The sequence below is a fragment of the Loxodonta africana genome, unplaced genomic scaffold (assembly GCF_030014295.1).
Source record: "Loxodonta africana isolate mLoxAfr1 unplaced genomic scaffold, mLoxAfr1.hap2 scaffold_201, whole genome shotgun sequence".
Classification (NCBI taxonomy): domain Eukaryota; kingdom Metazoa; phylum Chordata; class Mammalia; order Proboscidea; family Elephantidae; genus Loxodonta; species Loxodonta africana.
The window spans coordinates 92,914-115,441 of NW_026974941.1; the positions used below are offsets into that span (position 1 = coordinate 92,914).

The 22,528-nt window shown below is 39.3% G+C and overlaps 1 protein-coding gene across 1 annotated transcript; it reads left to right on the forward strand.

Moving 5' to 3' along the window:
* Positions 1-514: 514 nt before the first annotated feature.
* LOC135229319 (olfactory receptor 5V1-like) lies at positions 515-6,872 on the forward strand. Its single transcript, XM_064278953.1, has one exon. It carries the CDS (start codon positions 3,231-3,233, stop codon positions 4,176-4,178), a length of 948 nt encoding a protein of 315 aa, XP_064135023.1. The 5' UTR covers positions 515-3,230; the 3' UTR covers positions 4,179-6,872.
* Positions 6,873-22,528: the final 15,656 nt, after the last annotated feature.

The window sequence follows — 22,528 nt, forward strand, 5'->3', positions numbered from 1 at the left end:
GGAAAGGTATAGGACTCCCTCCTTAGCAACATATTTTTCGGAAAATTTAATGGACTCCTATTTTTCTAAGAAAATTTAAATATACTGTTTCCTTGATGATAATATACTAAATAATTATAAATTTTGCATCATATTAAGATCTAAGTTCTTTCAGTGATGATTTTGCTTAATTAATTTTCTTTTTTTCTATGTAGTTGAAAGCTGAAGCGCCTAATTGTCACAAAGAAAACCTTCATATACGGTGTGCTTGCCATGGACCATATGTAGAAGAGAAACACAGAAATTAAAAAACAAATCAAACCCCTCCAAAAAGCAACAATAACAACAACCTCCGTTTCTGGGTAGTTTCCCAGGGTGGTAAGGCCCCTTCCTCTAGATTCTCATTGCACCTTTGACTGCCTATGACTTTGATAAAAGCTGACTTCAACATGTGTTCTCACTGTCCTCATATGCTTACGTTTACACCAAGTGATCTTACACAGCAGATGGAAAGATCGCATTACGTGTGGACTTCTCTGATTCTCTGCTAAATGAGCTATAGGTCCACTGGGTTGACAAGGAAGATTATGTCCTCAACAACCTATCATTAATAAAAACATAGCTCCTATATTTCTTATTAGATGGACAAAAGATTTGCTTCAAAAAGAGGGGATTGCTAATATTGTTTCATTCCAATTGAACAATTTCTACAATCTGTATGCCAAGATTATAAGTTTGATTAAAAATATAGATAATCAAGTGCGGAATTTAGGGGAAAATGCATCCTTATTATTTGTAAAGATATATGTTGATCATGTAGCCTGATGGCCAGTCAGCCTGGGTGTTTTTATCAGGAGGTTATTGACTTGTTTCTTATAATCCTTGTTTAGACAAAAGAAGTCAAATTACTAAGTGTAGGTAAAAAGAAATTAGGTCTTTAATATAGAACTTAACATTTACACTTTTAAGGTATTATTTCTTGTAATAAAATTATCTCAAACTTACTACTATATTTTCAAAGTATTAAAATATAAACATTTAGACAAAAAATTTAATTGCTTTGTAGAATCTTGAACATTTGAGAATTAAGAGTTGACCTAGCAGGTGTTTCTTCTTTGTTTCAATCTTCCTTCATTCACCTATTCAACAAACTTTGGTTGAATAAATAATGTTACCTGCCAGCACTTTGTGTTTATCATAGTAAATTTCTTACCTAAATTTTGTGATTCAAAGGGCGTCCATAGGAGTCTGTCTTTTCCTGCGGTGCAGTACAGAGCTGTTCTTCAGTGTTGCTTGCAGAAAGAGTAGTAACATCTCCCAAGTACCCCCGGCGATTTGTATTAAACGGTGCAGGAAGGAAAAAAGGTGGTGGGAAATAATATATTTCCATTTGCAGAAAGATATGTCTACCCCACATTTTATCTGAGCCAAGAAATCATTACCAGTTAACATTAGGCAAAATAAATAGAATGGTCGTAGAAAGTGAGTTTTGCATTTTAATATCTAACTACATATTCTCTTTCAATTTTCTGTCATGCACTTGTGATATAAATAAACAAAAATAGACTTTAGTTTTTAACGTGACATAAAAAATCCACAGAGGTACTTATTTGCAGACATTCAGTTAAAGTCTTTCTAAGTCATCTTATACATGGTGAGTATTTGGACTATTAAGTTACATTAAAATGCAATCATTAAATTAACAAAGACTAAGTATGAGTTATATATGTTGTAGCATATACAATTTTTGAAATCTCAAATTTCCTTAGGTATTCTTGGACATATGTTAAAGAAATGTAAATTTCAATGGAAAGGGAAGTTGAATATATAAGTGAATATGTCTGTTTATTGTTTGGGTCACATTCAGACAAGATCAACTAGGTTTTATTAATTAAATTTACTTTTATTAATTTATTAATTTTACTTTGAAAAATTAACAAGACAATGTTCATATTTAAATGAGCATGATTTTGAAGTTATGGTAACACACAGTTGAGCCATGCCCGCACTCAACATTTATGTATCTACTTTTTACCTTGTGTCTGCTAGTTGCTAACAGTTAATAACATTCATAATTCAAGGAATAATATACAGATTCTACCTTCAAAGTACTTAAAATTGAGATAGTGCATAAAACTGTACACATTAACACAATAAAAGGCAGAATAAAGTATCTAAGCGTGGGTGATACCTTCACTACCAGTTTTTACTAAATTGTGAAATATCCTTTACTGCTCTTTCATGGTCTTTGGGACATACATGTCCCAGTTATATGTTCCATCCCTGGAGGTTTATTGGCAGGGATTTGAGCCATTAGTACATTCTGCTGTCATGGTAGATACTGGTGCAACTGCCTAAAAATCAAGGAAGTTGTTCTATGTCACATTTGAGTGTTGAGAGCCATTCGTATAAGGGGATGGTTTCTGGATGCTTCCCGGAAAAGCGATAGTGTGAAACTCCTGTGTCTTTTGGCTTCTATACAGCAAGATAAGGTTTGCAAGTATGTTTACTATTTCTGTTGTGTTGCTGGGAAGACACAGTTACCAGCATTTGGAAATATTCAAGTAAATGAGTTATTTTGGGGGTGAAAACCATTTGTGATACACTCCCAGGGCCATGGAATCAATTCGTTCTATGGTGTGATGTGCTTCATGGAACATGGTACTGATATGGCTCACTCTAAGTCAGACTGATAGCAGTTATCTGCAGCAAGTGCAATGTTTATTTGGTATTTTGTGTGTATTTTTGGAAAGTTGAGTAAGATATCTTACAGCTAAAGTGTAATTAAAAATTGTTATGGGACTGATATATGCCCTGTGTTTGATCTGCTTCATGTAACATGGGATTAATATGCCCTGCCTGCAAATGGCACCCCATTTAAAAAAAAAAAAAAAAACCACCAACAATGATTCAGCATCCATTCTGTTAGTGAAAAAAAAAAATGGCGCATCAAAAATCTGCAAAACAAAACAAAAAAAGTCACCCATGAAAGTGTTAAGGATCAGAAATATTTTTATTGATGAGAAATTTTAAATAGTTCTTGATTAGGAACTGAGGACAAATAGTCTAAGAAATACCATGCATACAGTGGTTGCAGTATGTGAAATCTCTTAATAGGGCTAGCATAATTCATCATCAAACACACACCCACTATTTCCCAAGTGTTTCACATCACCAGGCTTCTTGGTTTTGAGCCTAACTTGTGGCTGTTGGTTTCATTCCCTCCAGAAAGACACCTGTGGAGAGATGAAATGGATGTCTACAACCAAACTACCATCACAGAGTTCATCCTCAGTGGTCTCTCTGACCTCCCAGAGGTACGCTACCCTCTCTTTGTGGTCTTTGCTGCCATCTATCAGGTCACCTTGGTGGGAAATGGGGCCATTCTCCTTGCTGTTGGAACTAAACAAAAGCTGCACACACCCATGTATTATTTTTTGGCAAATCTGTCCCTCTTAGATATTTTCTGCCCATCAGCTACTGTTCCCAAGATGCTCAAGAACCTCTTGACCAAGAATCAAAGCATTTCTTTTGTTGGATGTGCTTTGCAGCTTTTTTTCCTAGTGGCCCTGGCAGGGACCGAGGTCTTCCTTCTCGCTGTCATGGCTTATGACCGGTACGTGGCCATATGTTTCCCCCTTTCTTACATCCTCATCATGACAAAGGGGAGCTGTGTGAAGCTTACAGCAGGGACCTGGGCATCAGGGTTTCTCAATTCTCTTCTGCACACGGTGTTCACGTTCCGCCTGTCTTTCTGCAAGTCCAATCAGGTCAACCAGTATTATTGTGGCATCCCTCCAGTGGTGGCCCTCTCCTGCTCTTCCACGTATGTGGCAGAAATGCTTGTCTTAGTGGTAGGAGGTATCTTGGGCATCAGTGCCTTTCTAATCACTGGTATCTCTTATATCTACATCATATCCACCATCCTAAAGATCAGGTCAGCTGAAGGGAAGTGCAAAGCCTTCTCCACATGTGCTTCTCACCTCCTTGTGGCTTGTTTGTTTTATGGTACAATGATATTTACCTATATCCGCCCCTCCTCCAGCCACCACTCCCCAGCCAGAGACAGGCTCATCTCAATGCTGTATGGGGTTATTACCCCAATGTTAAACCCCCTCATCTACAGCCTGAGAAACACGGAGGTAAAAGGAGCACTCAGAAAGGTTTTATGTCATAAGGCATGTTTAAAGCAAGGATGATATTACTCAGTTAGCATTCCACTTAATCTGAATTCACAAGAAGGTTTGGAAGAATTCATAGGAATAATATTTTACATTGACATAGAGAGGACATACCTATGTATAGACAGAAATTTATACACACACACATATACATATAACTATTGTTACACCTATCTAAAAGGAACTCCGATGGAGCAGTGGTTAAGTGCTCAGCTATTAACCAAAAGATCAAGGATTCCAACCCACCAGCTGCTCGGAGGGAGAAAGATGTCAGGTTGCTTCCATAAATATTAAAACCCATTGCCATGGGTTGATTTCTACTCATAGTGGCCCTATAGGACGAAGTAGAAATGCACCATAGGATTTCCAAGGAGTGGCTAGTGGATTCAAACTGCGACCTTTTGGTTAGCAGCCAAGTTCTTAACCACTGTGCCACCAGACCTCCCCATAAAGATTACAGCCTTGGAAACCCTATGGGGCAGCTTCGCTCTGTCCTGTAGGGTCAAAATCTACTCTTCAGCAGCAGGTTTATATCTATCTATACCATGAGTTGCAATCGGGTTTGGTTGTTTTGGTTATATACCTATGTGTATTTATCTATTGGGAACGTGAAATTTATCTTAAAAACTGTCATAGGTTGAAATGTGTCCCCCCAAAATATGTGTCAACTTGGTTAGGCCATGATTCCCAGTATGGTGTGGTTGTTCTCCATTTTGTGATTATAATTTTCCTATGTCTTATAAATCCTAATCTCTGCCTGTGGTTAATGAGGCAAGATTGGATTATGCTGAAGAGGATTAGGGTGGGATATAAAACCCTTGCCCAGGTCACATTCTTGATCCAATGTAAAGGGAGTTTCCCTGGTGTGTATCCTGCACCACCTTTTATCTTACAAGAGATAAAAGGAAAGGGAAGCAAGCAGAGAGTTTGGTTGTTTTGGTTATATACCTATGTGTATTTATCTATTGGGAACGTGAAATTTATCTTAAAAACTGTCATAGGTTGAAATGTGTCCCCCCAAAATATGTGTCAACTTGGTTAGGCCATGATTCCCAGTATGGTGTGGTTGTTCTCCATTTTGTGATTATAATTTTCCTATGTCTTATAAATCCTAATCTCTGCCTGTGGTTAATGAGGCAAGATTGGATTATGCTGAAGAGGATTAGGGTGGGATATAAAACCCTTGCCCAGGTCACATTCTTGATCCAATGTAAAGGGAGTTTCCCTGGTGTGTATCCTGCACCACCTTTTATCTTACAAGAGATAAAAGGAAAGGGAAGCAAGCAGAGAGTCGGGGACCTCATGCCACCAAGAAAGAAGCAACAGGAACAGAGCACGTCCTTTGGACCTGGGGTTCCTGTGCAGAGAAGCTTCTAGCCCAGGGGAAAATTGACAAGAAGGATCTTCCTCTAGAGTTGACAGATAGCCTTCCTCTGGAGGTGATGCCCTGAACTTGGACTTCTAGCCTACTGGACTGTGAGAAAATAAATGTAACTTTGTTAAACCCATCCACTTGTAGTTTTTCTGTTGCAGCAGCACTAGATGACTAAGACAAAAACAGATTTTTTTGTGAGTAAATATGGGACTGTTATTAATTGCACTGGTAGAGGAGGTACAAACTGAGTCTTTCTTAAATAAACATGAATCTATTACCACATTGTATACCCATGTCCATATCCCTACTTATACCTATACTTATACACACCCATACATATATATCCACAAATCTACAACTTCATTTTTATTTCTATATCTAAATGTCTAATATAGCCAAAACCAAAAATCAAACCCACTGCTGTGGAGTTGATTCCAACTCAGAGAGACCCTATAGGACAGAGTAGAACTGCCCCCACAGGATTTCTAAGGCTGTAATCTTTATGGAAGCAGGCTGCCACATCTTCCTCCTGTGGAGCTGCTGGTGGGTTGGAACCGCTGACCTTTCAGATAATAGTGAGAGCGTTAGCCACTGCGCCACCAGGGCCCACTTCTATCTTGTATTAACCTCTTGTATCTATATATCATATAATTCTAATATATCAATATATAATTTTGCTCTTTCTCTTTTTCAGCTTTGGTTTCCCCTTTATAATTCCGTGCTTCTCTTCCTTTCCTGTGACCACATCCATTCTTGGTTCTACACGTCCCTCACTTGGAGCATTTACTTTTCTCCATCTCTGAGCAAACATGTTTAAATTGGTTGACTATATTGCTATCATCTTAACCTCAACATATTCAAAACTACAAGTATCATCTTCACACACACACACACACGCACGCACACACCAATCTTCTCATTTGCTACACTCTATTTTTGTTATTTGCATCATTTTTTCTCAGCTACTCTGATTTTTGTAGTTAACTGTCATTGAGTCAACTCTAACTCATTGCAGCCACATGTATAATAGAAAAAAACAAAATGTTGCCTGGTCCTATGACATCTTTATGATCATTGGTAAGTTTGAGGCCCTTGTTCTGGCTATTAGGCTCTGCTTTGCCTTGGTGCTCAGCACTTCCATTCAGTGTGAATAAGGAGCTATTTTTTCTGACAGTAAATTACTCTCCATTCTCACTTCCTGTAACCCACAGAAATAAGAACGTTTTCTCTCCGGGCTACTGAATATGTAATATATCATATTAGATAAGCAATGCGATATGAATTTCTCCATATTTTTGCCTAAATCTTTGCACCCCAATTGTTGTTGTTTGGTGCTCATAGCGACACTATGTACAACAGAACAAAACACTGCCAAGTCATGTGCCATCCTCACAATCATTGCTGTGCTTGAGCCCATAGTTGCAGCCACTGTGTCAATCCATCTCTTTGAGGCTCTTCCTCTTTTCCACTGACTCTCTACTTTACCAAGCATGATGTCCTCCTCCAGGAACTGATCGCTCCTGATAGCCTGTCCAAAGCATGGGAGACGTAGTCTTACCATCCTTGCTTCTAAGGAGCACTCTTGTTATGCTTCTTCCAAGACAGATTTGTTATTTCTTTTGGCAGTCCATGGTATAGTCAATATTCTTCTCCAATCCCACAATTCAAAGACATCAATTCTTCAGCCTTCCTTATTCATTGTTGAGTTTTTGCATGATATGAGGTGATTGAAAACACCACGGCTTGGGTCAGGCACACCTTAGTCCTTAAGGTGACATCTTTGTTTTTCAACACTTTGAAGAGATCTCTTGCAACTAATTTTCCCAATGCAATGCATCTTTTGATTACTGCTGTTTCCATGGGTGTTGCTTGGGGATTCAAGTAAAATGAAATCCTTGACAACTTCAGTCTTTTCTCCATTTATCATGATGTTACTTATTGGTTCAGTTGTGAGGATTTTTGTTTTCTTTATTTTGAGGTGTAATCCATACTGAAGCCTGTGGTCTTTGATCTTCATAGTAAGTGCTTCAAATCCTCTTCACTTTTACCAAGGAAGGTGGTGTCATCTGCATAAGGCAGGTTGTTAATGAGTCTTCCTCCAATCCTGATGCCCCTTCTTCTTCAATATAGTCCAGCTTCTTTCATTATTTGCTCAGCACACAGATTGAATAGGTGTGGTGAAATGATACAACCCTGACACACCTTTCCTGACTTTAAAGCATGCAGCATCCCCTTGTTCTGTTCGAACAACTGCTTCTTGATCCATGCACAGGTTCCTCATGAGCACAATTAAAAAAAAAAGTGTTCAGGAATTCACATTTTCCACAATGTTTTCCATAATCTGTTATGATCCACACAGTCAGTCATAGTCGACTTAGCATAGTCGATAAAACACAGGTAAACACCTTTCTGGTATCCTCTGCTTTCAGTCAGGATCCATCTGACATCAGTAATGATATCCCTGGTTCCATGTCCTCTTCTAAAACCAGCTTGAATTTCTGGCTTTTCCCTGTCAATATACTGCTGCAGCCACTTTTGAATGATCTTCAGCAAAATTTTGCTTGTATGTGACATTAATGATATTGTTTGACAATTTCTGCATTTGGTTGCATCACCTTCCTTGGGAATAGGCATAAACATGGATATCTCCCAGTTGGCTGACCAGGTAGCTGTCTTCCAAATTTCTTGGCATAGACAAGTGAGCATTTCCAGCACTGCATCCATTTGTTGAAATATCTCTATTGCTATTCTATCAATTCCCAGAGCCCTGTTTTTCACCAACGTCTTCAGTGCAGCTTGGACTGCTTCCTTCAGTACCACAGGTTCCTGATCACATGATACTTCCTGAAATGGTTGAAAGTTGACCAATTTTTTTGGTATAGTGACTCTGTGTATTCCTTCCATCTTCTTTTGGTGCTTCCTGAGTCATTTAATATTTTCCCCGTAGAATCCTTTAGTATTTCAACTCAAGGCTTGCATTTTTTCTTCAGTTCTTTCAGCTTGAGAAATGCTAAATGTGCACTTCCCTTTTGGTTTTCTATCTACAGGTCTTTGCACATGTCATCATAATACTTTGTCTTCTTGAGCAGACCTTTGAAATTTTCTATTCAGCTCTTTTATTTCATCATTTTTTCCTTTTCCTTTAGCTACTCGATGTTCAAGAGCAATTTTCAGAGTCTCTTCTGACATTCATTTAGGTCTTTTCTTTCCCTCCTGTCTTTTTAATGACCTCTTGCTTTCTTCACGTGTTATGTCCTTGATGTTGTTTAACAACTCATCTGGTCTGCAGTCATTAGTGTTCAATGAGTCAAATCTATTCTTGAAATGGTCTCTATATTCAGGTGGAATATAGTCAAGGCCTTACTTTGGCTCTCATGTACTTGTTCTAATTTTCTTCTGTTTCACCTTGAACTCACATATGAGTAATCGAGGGTCTGATCGGCAGTTGGCCCCTGGCCTTGTTCTGACTGATGATATGAGCTTTCCATGGTGTCTTTTCACAGATGTAGTTGATTTGATTACTGCACATTCCATCTGGTGAGGTCCACGTGTATGGTCACTGTTTATGTGTTGAAAAAAGGTATTTGCAATGAAGAAGTCATTGGTCTTCCAAAACTCTATCGTGCAATCTCCAGCCTCATTTCTATCACCAAGGCCATATTTTCCAACTACCAATCCTTCTTCTTGGTTTCCAATTTTTTCATTCCAAACTCCAGTAATTATCAGAGTATCTTGATTTCATATTTGATCAATTTTAGACTGCAGAAGTTGGTAAAAACTCTCCAGTTTCTTCATCTTTGGCCTGAGGGCTGCCTCCTCAAAGTAGAGTTGACCTTAATGACATAGATGGAGTCAAGCTTTTGGGACTTTCATTTGCTGATGTGACATCACTCAAAATGAGAAGAAACAGCTGCAAGCATCCATTAATAATTGGAACCTGGAATGTACAAAATATGAATCTAGGAAAATTGGAAGCTGTCAAAAATGAAATGGAAGCCATAAAGACCGATATCCTAGGCATTAGTGAACTGAAATGGACTGGTATTAGTCATTAAGAATGGCACAATCATAAGGCTATTATGCCGGGAATGACAACTTGAAGAGGTATGGCGTTGCATTCATAGTAAAAAAGAATATTTCAAGATCTGTCCTGAAGTACAATGTTGTTAGTGATAGGATAATATCCATAAGCCTACAAGGAAGGCCAATTAATATGACCATTATTCAAATTATGCACCCCAAGAACTTCCAAAAAAAAAAAAAGCCACCTGTCTGATCATCACTTTTTTTTTTTAGAACTCCCTACCTTTTTTTTTTAGAACTCCCTACCTTTTTTTTTTTAACTTTTATTGAGCTTCAAGTGAATGTTTACAAATCAAGTCAGTCTGTCACGTATAAGTTTATATACATCTTACTCCTTACTCCCACTTGCTCTCCCCCTAATGAGTCAACCCTTCCAGTCTCTGCTTTCGTGACAATTTTGCCAGCTTCCAACTCTCTCTATCCTCCCATCCCCCCTCAAGACAGGAGATGCCAACACAGTCTCAAGTGTCCACCTGATATAATTAGCTCACTCTTCTTGAGCATCTCTCTCCTACCCACTGTCAAGTCCCTTTCATGTCTGATGAGTTGTCTTCGGGAATGGTTCCTGTCCTGTGCTAACAGAAGATTTGGGGACCATGACCGCCGGGATTCCTCTAGTCACAGTCAGACCATTAAGTATGGGCTTTTTATGAGAATTTGGGGTCTGCACCCCACTGATCTCCTGCTCCCTCAGGGGTTCTCTATTGTGCTCCCTGTCAGGGCAGTCATCGATTGTGGCCGGGCACCAACTAGTTCTTCTGGTCTCAGGATAATGTAGGTCTCTGGTTCATGTGGCCCTTTCTGCCTCTTGGGCTCTTAGTTGTCGTGTGACCTTGGTGTTCTTCATTCTCCTTTGCTCCAGATGGGTTGAGACCAATTGATGCATCTCAGATGGCCGCTTGTTAGCATTTAAGACCCCAGACACCACATTTCAAAGTGGGATGCAGAATGTTTTCATAATAGAATTATTTTGCCAATTGACTTAGAAGTCCCCTTAAACCATGGTTCCCAAACCCCCGCCCTTGCTCCGCTGACCTTTGAAGCATTCATTTTATCCTGGAAACTTCTTTGCTTTTGGTCCAGTCCAATTGGGCTGACCTTCCATGTAGTGAGTGTTGTCCTTCCCTTCACCTAAAGCAGTTCTTATCTACTAATTAATCAGTAAAAAACCCTCTCCCTCCCTTCCTCCCTCCCACCTTCGTAACCACAAAAGTACGTGTACTTCTCAGTTTATACTATTTCTCAAGATCTTATAATAGTGGTCTTATACAATATTTATCCTTTTGCCTCTGACTGATTTCGCTCAGCGTAATGCCTTCCAGGTTCCTCCATGTTATGAAATGTTTCACAGATTCGTCACTGTTCTTTATCGATGCGTAGTATTCCATTGTGTGAATATACCACAATTTATTTACCCTTTCATCCATTGATGGACACCTTGGTTGCTTCCATCTCTTTGCTATTGTAAACAGAGCTGCAATAAACATGGGTGTGCATATATCTGTTTGTGTGAAGGCTCTTGTTTCTCTAGGGTATATTCCGAGGAGTGGGATTTCTGGGTTGTATGGTAGTTCTATTTCTAACTGTTTAAGATAACGCCAGACAGATTTCCAAAGTGGTTGTACCATTTTACATTCCCACCAGCAGTGTATAAGAGTTCCAATCTCTCTGCAGCCTCTCCAACATGTATTATTTTGTGTTTTTTGGATTAATGCCGGCCTTGTTGGAGTGAGATGGAATCTCATCGTAGTTTTAATTTGCATTTCTCTAATGGCTAATGATCGAGAGCATTTTCTCATGTATCTGTTAGCTGCCTGAATATCTTCTTTAGTGAAGTGTGTGTTCATTTCCTTTGCCCACTTCTTTTTTTTTTAATTAATTTTTATTAAGCTTCAAGTGAACATTTACCATTCCAATCAGTCTGTCACATGTAGGTTTACATACATCTTACTCCCTTCTCCTACTTGCTCTCCCCCTATTGAGTCAGCCCTTACAGTCTCTTGTTTCATGCCAATTTTGCCATCTTCCCTCTCTCTCTATCTTCCCATCCCCCCTCCAGTCAAGAGTTGCCAACACACTCTCCAGTGTCCACCTGATTTAATTAGCTCTCTCTTCATCGGCATCTCTCTCCCCCCCACTGACCGGTCCTTTTCATGCCTGATGATTTGTCTTCGGGGGTGGTTCCTGTCCTGTGTCATCAGACGTTCTGGGGAGCATTGTCTCTGGGATTCCTCTAGTCTCAATCATACCATTAGGTATGTTCTTTTCATGAGAATTTGGGGTCTGTATCCCATTGGTCTCCTGCTCCCTCAGGAGTTGTCTGTTGTGATCCCTTACAGGGCAGACATCGATTGTGGCTGGGCACCAACTAGTTCCTCTGGTCTCAGGATACTGTAGGTCTCTGGTTCATGTGACCCTTTCTGTCTCTTGGATTCTTAGTTGTCGTGTGACCTTGGTGTTCTTCCTTTGCCTTTGCTCCAGGTGGGTTGAGACCAATTGATGTATCTTAGATGGCTGCTTGTTGGCATTTAGGACCCCAGGCGCCACAATTCAAAGTGGGATGCAGAATGTTTTCATAATAGAATTATTTTGCCCATTGACTTAGAAGTCCCCTCAAACCAAGTTCCCCAGACCCCAGCCCCTGCTCCGCTGACCTTTGAAGCTTTCATTTTATCCCGGAAACCTCTTTGCTTTTCATCCAGTCCAATTAGGCTGACCTTCCTTGTACTGAGTGTTGTCTTTCCCTTCACCCAAAGCAGTTCTTATCTACAGATTGATCAATAAAAAGCCCTCTCCCTCCTTCCCTCCCTCCCCCCTTTGTAACCACAAAAGTATGTATTCTTCTCCGTTTTTTCTATTTCTCAAGATCTTATAATAGTGGTCTTATACAATGTTTGTCCTTTTGCAACTGACTCATTTCGCTCAGCATAATGCCTTCCAGGTTCCTCCATGTTATGAAATGTTTCAGAGATTCGTCACTGTTCTTTATCGATGCGTAGTATTCCATTGTGTGAATATACCACAATTTATTTACCCATTCATCCGTTGACGGACATCTTGGTTGCTTCCAGCTTTTTGCTATTGTAAACAGAGCTGCAATAAACATGGGTGTGCATATATCTGTTTGTGTGAAGGTTCTTGTATCTCTAGGGTATATTCCGAGGAGTGGGATTTCTGGGTTGTATGGTAGTTCTATTTCTAACTGTTTAAGATAACTCCAGATGGATTTCCAAAGTGGTTGTACCATTTTACAAACCCACCAGCAGTGTATGAGAGTTCCAATCTCTCCGCAGCCTCTCCAACATTTATTATTTTGTGTTTTTTGGATTAATGCCAGGCTAGTTGGTGTGAGATGGAATCTCATCGTAGTTTTAATTTGCCTTTCTCTAATGGCTAAAAATCGGGAGCATTTTCTCATGTATCTGTTGGCTGCCTGAATATCTTCTTTAGTGAAATGTGTGTTCATCTCCTTTGCCCACTTCTTGATTGGGTTGTTTGTCTTTTTGTGGTTGAGTTTTGACAGAATCATGTAGATTTTAGAGATCAGGCGCTGGTCTGAGATGTCATAGCTGAATATTCTTTCCCAGTCTGTAGGTGGTCTTTTTCCTCTTTTGGTGAAGTCTTTAGATGAGCATAGGTGTTTGATTTTTAGGAGCTCCCAGTTATCTGGTTTCTCTTCATCATTTTTGGTAATGTTTTGTATTCTGTTTATGCCCTGTATTAGGGTTCCTAGGGTTGATCCTATTTTTTCTTCCATGATCTTTATCGTTTTAGCCTTTATGTTTAGGTCTTTGATCCACTTGGAGTTAGTTTTTGTGCATGGTGTGAGGTATGGCTCCTGTTTCATTTTTTTGCAAATGGATATCCAGGTATGCCAGCACCATTTGTTAAAAAGGCTATCATTTCCCCAATTGACTGACACTGGTCCTTTGTCGAATATCAGCTGCTCATACGTGGATGGATTTATATCTGGGTTCTCAATTCTGTTCCATTGGTCTATGTGCCTGTTGTTGTACCAGTGCCAGGTTGTTTTGACTACTGTAGCTGTATAATAGGTTCTGACATCAGGTAGAGTGAGGCCTCCCACTTTCTTCTTCTTTTTCAGTAATGTTTTGCTTATCCGGGGGTTCCTTCCCTTCCATATGAAATTAGTGATTTGTTTCTCTATCCCGTTAAAGTATGACATTGGTATTTGGATTGGAAGTGCGTTATATGTATAGATGGCTTTTGGTAGAATAGGCATTTTTACTATGTTAAGTCTTCCTATCCATGAGCAGGGTATGTTCTTCCACTTAAGTATGTCCTTTTGAATTTCTTGTAGCACAGTTTTATAGTTTTCTTTGTATAGGTCTTTTACATCCTTGGTAAGATTTATTCCTAAGTATTTTATCTTCTTGGGGGCTACTGTGAATGGTATTGATTTGGTGATTTCCTCTTTGATGTTCTTTTTGTTCATGTAGAGGAATTCAAGAGATTTTTGTATGTTTATTTCATATCCTGAGACACTTCCAAACTCTTCTATTAGTTTCAGGAGTTTTCTGGAGGATTCCTTAGGGTTTTCCATGTATACGATCATGTAATCTGCAAATAGTGATAGCTTTACTTCCTCCTTACCAATCTGGATACCCTTTATTTCTTTGTCTAGCCTAATTGCCCTGGCTAGGACCTCTAGCACGATGTTGAATAAGAGCAGTGATAAAGGGCATCCTCGTCTGGTTCCCGTTCTCAAGGGAAATGCTTTCAGGTTCTCTCCATTTAGAGTGATATTGGCTGTTGGCTTTGCATAGATGCCCTTTATTATGTTGAGGAATTTTCCTTCTATTCCTATTTTGGTAAGAGTTTTTATCATAAATGGGTGTTGAACTTTGTCAAATGTGTTTTGTGCATCTATTGATAAGATCATGTGGTTTTTATCTTTTGTTTTATTTATGTGATGGATTACATTAATGTTTTTTCTGATATTAAACCAGCCTTGCATAGCTGGTATAAATCCCTCTTGATCAGGGTGAATTATTTTTTGATGTGTTGTTGGATTCTATTGGCTAGAATTTTGTTGAGGATTTTTGCATCTATGTTCATGAGGGATATAGGTCTAAAATTTTCTTTTTTTGTAATGTCTTTACCTGGTTTTGGTATCAGGGAGATGGTAGCTTCATAGAATGAGTTGGGTAGTATTCGGTCTTTTTCTATGCTTTGAAATACCTTCAAGAGTAATGGTGTTAAGTCTTCTCTGAAGGTTCGGTAAAACTCTGCAGTGTAGCCGTCTGGGCCAGGACTTTTTTTTGTTGGAAGTTCTTTGATTACCATTTCAATCTCTTTTTTCGTTATGGGTCTATTTAGTTGTTCTACTTCTGAATGTGTTAGTTTAGGTAGGTAGTATTGTTCCAAGAATTTATCCATTTCTTCTAGGTTTTCAAATTTGTTAGAGTACAATTTTACGTAGTAATCTGAAATGATTCTTTTAATTTCATTTGGTTCTGTTGTGATGTGGTCCTTCTCGTTTCTTATTCGGGTTATTTGTTTCCTTTCCTGTTTTTCTTTAGTCAGTCTAGCCAATGGTTTATCAACTTTGTTAATTTTTTCAGAGAACCAGCTTTTGGCTTTGTTAATTCTTTCAATTGTTTTTCTGTTCTCTAATTCATTTAGTTCAGCTCTAATTTTTATTATTTGTTTTCTTCTGGTGCCTGATGGGTTCTTTTGTTGCTCAGTTTCCATTTGTTCAAGTTCTCGGGACTGTTCTCTGATTTTGGCTCTTCTTCTTTTTGTATGTGTGCATTTATCGATATGAATTGGCCTCTGAGCACTGCTTTTGCTGTGTCCCAGAGGTTTTGATAGGAAGTATTTTCATTCTCCTTGCTTTCTAAGATTTTCCTTATTCCCTCCTTGATGTCTTCTATAATCCAGTCTTTTTTCAGGAGGGTATTGTTCACTTTCCAAGTATTTGATTTCTTTTCTCTAGTTTTTCTGTTATTGATTACTAGCTTCATTGCCTTGTGGTCTGAGAAGATGCTTTGTAATATTTCGATGTTTTGGATTCTGCAAAGATTTGTTTTATGACCTAATATGTGGTCTATTCTAGAGAATGTTCCATGTGCACTAGAAAAAAAAGTATATTTTGCAGCAGTTGGGTGGAGAGTTCTGTATAAGTCAATGAGGTCAAGTTGGTTGATTGTTGGAAGTAGGTCTTCTGTGTCTCTGTTGAGCTTCTTACTGGATGTCCTGTCCTTCTCCGAAAGTGGTGTGTTGAAATCTCCTACTATAAATGTGGAGGTGTCTATCTCACTTTTCAATTCTGTTAAAATTTGATTTATGTATCTTGCAGCCCTGTCATTGGGTGTGTAAATATTTAATATGGTTATGTCTTCCTGATCAATTGTCCCTTTTATCATTATATAGTGTCCTTCTTTATCTTTTGTGGCGGATTTAAGTCTAACGTCTATTTTGTCAGAAATTACTATTGCTACTCCTCTTCTTTTTTGCTTATTGTTTGCTTGGTATATTTTTTTCCATCCTTTGAGTTTTAGTTTGTTTGTGTCTCTAAGTCTAAGTGTGTCTCGTGTAGGCAGCATATAGATGGATCGTGTTTCTTTATCCAGTCCGTGACTCTCTTTCTCTTTATTTGTACATTTAGTCCATTTACATTCAGCGTAATTATACATAAATTTTTAGTGCTGTCATTTTGATGCCTTTTCATGTGTGTTGTTGGCCATTTCATTTTTCCACATGCTTTTTTGTGCAGAGACGTTTTTCTTAGTAGCTTGTGAGATCCTCATTTTCATAATGTTTAACTTTGTGTTTGTTGAGTCGTTACGTTTTTCTTGGCTTTTTTTTGAGTTATGGAATATATATTCCTTTTTGTGGTTACCTTGTTATTTACCCCTATTTTTCTAAGTAAAAACCTAACTTGTATCCTTCTATATCGCCTTGTATCCCTCTCCATCTGGCAGTTCAATGCCTCCTATATTTAGTCCCTCTTTTTGATTATTGTGATCGGTTTTCTATTGATTTCCATGATTTCCTGTTATGTGTATTATTTTGTTTATTTATTTATTTCTTAGAATTAGTCTTAATTTGTTTGTTTTTGTGCTTTCCCTATTTGACTTGCGTTGATATCAGGACGTTCTGTTTTGTGACCTTGTATTGTGTTGGTACCTGATATTATTGGTCATCAGGCCAAACAATCTCCTTTAACACTTCTTGCAGTCTTGGTTTAGTTTTTGCAAATTCTCTAAACTTGTGTATATCTGTAAATATCTTAATTTCTCCTTCATATTTCATAGAGAGTTTTGCTGGATATATAATCCTTGGTTGGCAGTTTTTCTTGTTCAGTGCTCTGTATACGTCGTCCCATTCCCTTCTTGCCTGCATGGTTTCTGCTGAGTAGTCTGAACTTATTCTTATTTATTCTCCCTTGAAGGATACCTTTCTTTTCTCCCTGGCTGCTTTTAAAATTTTCTGTTTGTCTTTGGTTTTGGCAAGTTTGATGATAATATGTCTTGGTGTTTTTCTTTTTGGATCAATCTTAAATGGGGTTCGATGAGCATCTTGGATAGATATCCTTTCGTCTTTCATGATGTCAGGGAAGTTTTCTGTCAGGAGTTCTTCAACTATTTTCTCTGTGTTTTCTGTCCCCCCTCCCTGTTCTGGGACTCCAACCACATGCAAGTTATCCTTCTTGATAGAGTCCCACATGATTCTTAGGGTTTCTTCATTTTTTTAAATTCTTTTATCTGATTTTTTTTCAGCTATGTTGGTGTTAATTCCCTGGTCCTCCAGTAGTCCCAGTCTACATTCTAATTGCTCGAGTCTGCTCCTCTGACTTCCTATTGCGTTGTCAAATTCTGTAATTTTATTGTTAATCTTTTAGATTTCTGAATGCTGTCTCTCTATGGATTCTTGCAACTTATTAATTTTTCCACTATGTTCTTGAATAATCTTTTTGAGTTCTTCAACAGTTTTATCAGTGTGTTCCTTGGCTTTTTCTGCATTTATCGTAATTTCATTTGTGATATCTTTAAGCATTCTGTAAATTAGTTTATTATATTCTGTATCCGATAATTCCAGGATTGTACCTTCATTTGGGAAGGATTTTGATTCTTTTGTTTGGGGGGTTGGAGAAGCTGTCATGGTCTGTTTCTTTATGTAGTTTGATATGGACTGCTGTCTCCGAGCCATCACTGGGAAACTAGATTTTCCAGGTAATCAGCTAAAAAAAAAATGCCGTCAGATCCCTATCTGAATTCTCCCTCTGGCTCCGGGTATTTGGATGTTAATGGAGCCGCCTGGGGAGGGTGGGGGAGGGATCAGAAAGCTGGGAGTGTAGCACCACAGAATATAGAGCTGAACACCGCTTTCACAGTCCGCCCCTGTCCGCCAAAATCCAGGCGGGACGGCTTCCCGGCTAGGACACTGCTTTCCCTGCTCGGAGACCAGTCACTTCGTCCCGGGGACTACTCCCTCCGGTGCGCAGCACCGCTCGCACGAACTGGGCGGGCTTCTCCCCCACGAACAGGTGGGCCCGCCCCCAGGGTCTATTCAGGAGAATATAATTGGACCCCGCGCTCGCGCTCCGCCTGCACGTACACCCAAATCCCAGCAGGACGGCTCGCCGGCTGGGACGCTGCTTTCCCCAGTCCGAGACCAGTCACTTCCAGGGGTTTCTCCCTCCCTTGCGCCACGCCACACGTGCGATCTGGGTGGGCGTCACCCGCACGACCAGGTGGGCCCGCCCCCTGGGTCAATTCAGGGGAATATAATTGGACCCCGCGCTCACGCCCCGCCAGCGCACGTGCCCAAATCCCAGCGGAATGGCTCCCCATCTGGGACGCTGTTTTCCCCGCTCTGAGACCAGTCACTTCCGGGGATTTCTCCATCCGGTTCGCCGCGCCGCACGCGCGGAGATGGGTGGGCGTCCTCCTGCACAAACGTGTGGGCCCCGCCCCGGGGTCGCTTTAGGGAAATATAGCTGATCTCCCCCCCCCGCTCGCACCCCGCCCGCTTCCTGCCAAACTCCTGGCGGAACGGGTCCTCAGCTGGGACGCTGTTCTCCCCGCTCCAATATCAGTCACTACCTCCTGGGTGCTTCTCCCTCCAGCTGCGCCACTACGCTGCCCGCGCCAACCAGCTAGACTTCCTCCTGGGATGGGTTCGGGGGTGAAGAGCTGGGCCCCCCGTCTGTGCCGTCTGCCCCCCTGGGCTCTGCCCCAGATCGGGCTCCGAAGGTCACCTGCCTGGTACACTGGCTCCTAGTTCTGAAAACGGTCGCTGTCTGCCCGTATTTGTTCGTTTTCCATCTCTAAGTCTGTGCTTGTTGTTCAGAGTTCGTAGATTGTTGAGTATGTGATCGATTCCCTTGTTTTTCTGAGGCTTTGTTGCAAGAGGGATCCGCGGCAGCGTTCATCTAGTCCGCCATCTTGGCCCTGCCTCCCTTTGCCCACTTCTTGATTGGGTTGTTTGTCTTTTTGTGGTTGAGTTTTGACAGAATCATGTAGATTTTAGAGATCCCAGGTGCTGGTTGGAGAAGTCATAGCTGAAAATTCTTTCCCAGTCTGTAGGTGGTCTTTTTACTCTTTTGCTGAAGTCTTTAGATAAGCATAGGTGTTTGATTTTTAGGAGCTCCCAGTTATCTGGTTTCTCTTTGTCATTTTTGGTAATGTTTTGTATTCTGTTTCTGCCTTGTATTAGGGCTCCTAAGGTTGTCCCTATTTTTTCTGCCATGATCTTTATCGTTTTAGCCTTTATGTTTAGGTCTTTGATCCACTTGGAGTTAGTTTTTGTGCATGGTGTGAGGTATGGGTCCTGTTTCATTTTTTTGCAAATGGATATCCAATTACGCCAGCACCATTTGTTAAAAAGACTATCTTTTCCCCAATTAACTGACACTGGGCCTTTGTCAAATATCAGGTGCTCATGTATGGTTGGATTTATATCTGGGTTCTCAATTCTGTTCCATTGGTCTATGTACCTGTTGTTGTACCAATACCAGGCTGTTTTGACTACTGTGGCTGTATAATAGGTTCTGAAATCAGGTAGAGTGAGGCCTCCCACTTTCTTCTTCTTTTTTGGTAATGCTTTGCTTGTCCCAGGCTTCTTTCCCTTCCATATGAAGTTGGTGATTTTTTTCTCCATCACCTTAAAAAATGACATTGGAATTTGGATCGGAAGTGCATTGTGTGTATAGATGGCTTTTGGTAGAATAGACGTTTTTACTATGTTAAGTTTTCCTATCGATGAGCAAGGTATGTTTTTCGACTTAAGTATATCCTTTTGAATTTCTTGTAGTAGAGCTTTGTAGTTTTCTTTGTATAGGTCTTTTACATCCTTGTTAAGATTTATTCCTAAGTATTTTATCTTCTTGGGGGCTACTGTGAATGGTATTGATTTGGTGATTTCCTCTTTGATGTTCTTTTTGTTCATGTAGAGGAATTCAAGAGATTTTTGTATGTTTATCTTATAACCTGAGACTCTGCCAAACTCTTCTGTTAGTTTCAGGAGTTTTCTGGAGGATTCCTTAGGGTTTTCTGTGTATAAGATCATGTCATCTGCAAATAGAGATAATTTTACTTCCTCCTTGCCAATCCAGATGCCCTTTATTTCTTTGTCTAGCCTAATTGCCCTGGCTAGGACTTCTAGCACGATGTTGAATAAGAGCAGTGATAATGGGCATCCTCGTCTGGTTCCCGTTCTCAAGGGAAATGCTGTCAGGTTCTCTCCATTTAGAGTGATATTGGCTGTTGGCTTTGCATAGATGCCCTTTATTATGTTGAGGAATTTTCCTTCAATTCCTATTTTGGTGAGAGTTTTTATCATAAATCGGTGTTGGACTTTGTCAAATGCCTTTTCTGCATCAATTGATAAGATCATGTGGTTTTTGTCTTTTGTTTTATTTATGTGATGGATTACATTAATGGTTTTTCTGATATTAAACCAGCCTTGCATACCTGGTATAAATCCCACTTGATCGTGGTGAATTATTTTTTTGATATGTTGTTGAATTCTATTTGCTAGAATTTTGTTGAGGATTTTTGCATCTATGTTCATGAGGGATATAGGTCTGTAATTTTCTTTTTTTGTAATGTCTTTACCTGGTTTGGGTATCAGGGAGATGGTGGCTTCATAGAATGAGTGGGGTAGTATTCCGTCATTTTCTATGCTTTGAAATACCTTTAGTAGTAGTGGTGTTAACTCGTCTCTGAAAGTTTGGTAGAACTCTGCAGTGAAGCCGTCCAGGCCAGGGCTTTTTTTTTCTTGGGAGTTTTTTGATTACCGTTTCAATCGCTTTTTTTGTTATGGGTCTATTTAGTTGTTCTACTTCCGAATGTGTTAGTTTCGGTAGGTAATGTTTTTCCAGGAATTCATCCATTTCTTCTAGGTTTGCAAATTTGTTAGAGTACAATTTTTTGTAATAATCTGATATGATTCTTTTAATTTCAGTTGGGTCTCTTGTGATGTGGCCCTTCTCGTTTCTTATTCGGGTTATTTGTTTCCTTTCCTGTATTTCTTTAGTCAGTCTAGCCAATGGTTTATCAATTTTGTTAATTTTTTCAAAGAACCAGCTTTTGGCTTTGTTAATTCTTTCAATTGTTTTTCAGTTCTCTAATTCATGTACTTCAGCTCCAATTTTTATTATTTGTTTTCTTCTGGTGTCTGATGGATTCTTTTGTTGCTCACTTTCTATTTGTTCAAGTTGTCGGGACAGTTCTCTGATTTTGGCTCTTTCTTCTTTTTGTATGTGTGCATTTATCAATATAAATTGACCCCTGAGCACTGCTTTTGCTGTGTCCCAGAGGTTTTGATAGGAAGTGTTTTCATTCTCGTTGCATTCTATGGATTTCTTTATTCCCTCCTTGATGTCTTCTATAACCCAGTGTTTTTTCAGGAGGGCATTGTTCAGTTTCCAAGTATTTGATTTCTTTTCCCCCGTTTTTCTGTTATTGATTTTTTGTTTTATTGCCTTGTGGTCTGAGAAGATGCTTTGTAATATTTTGATGTTTTGGATTCTGCAAAGGTTTATTTTATGACCTAATATGTGGTCTATTCTAGAGAATGTTCCATGTGCGCTAGGAAAAAAAGTATACTTTGCAGCAGTTGGGTGGAGAGTTCTGTATAAGTCAATGAGGTGAAGTTGGTTGATTGTTGTAATTAGGTCTTCCGTGTCTCTACTGATCTTGTTACTGGATATCCTGTCTTTCTCCGAAAGTGGTGTGTTGAAGTCTCCTACTATATTTGCGGAGGTGTCTATCTCACTTTTCAGTTCTTTTAAAATTTGATTTATGTATCTTGCAGCCCTGTCATTGGGTGCATAAATATGTAATATGGTTATTTCTTCCTGATCAATTGTCCCTTTTATCAGTATGTAGTGTCCTTCTTTATCCTTTGTGGTGGATTTAAGTCTAAAGTCTATTTTTTCAGAAATTAACATTGCTACTCCTCTTCTTTTTTGCTTGTTGTTTGCTTGATATATTTTTTCCATCCTTTGAGTTTTAGTTTGTTTGTGTCTCTAAGTCTAAGGTATGTCTCTTGTAGGCAGCATATAGATGGATCGTGTTTCTTTATCCCGTCCGAGACTCTCTGTCTCTTTATTGGTGCATTTAGTCCGTTTACATTCAGCGTGATTATAGATAGAGAAGTGTTTAGTGTTGTCATTTTGATGCCTTTTTATGTGTGTTGTCGACAATTTCATTTTTCCACATACTTTTTTGTGCTGAGACATTTTTGTTAGTAAATTGTGAGATCCTCATTTTCGTAGTGTTTGACTTTATGTTTGTTGAGTTATTACGTTTTTCTTGGCTTTTATCTTGAGTTATGGAGTTCTTATACTTCTTTATGGTTACCTTAATATTCAGCCCTATTTTTCTAAGTAAAAACCTAACTTGTATTGTTCTATATTGCCTTGTATTACTCTCCATAT

Bases quoted from the DNA above. Each gene is read 5' to 3' on its own strand.
- LOC135229319 (XM_064278953.1), top strand. From the start codon at position 3,231: ATGGATGTCTACAACCAAACTACCATCACAGAGTTCATCCTCAGTGGT.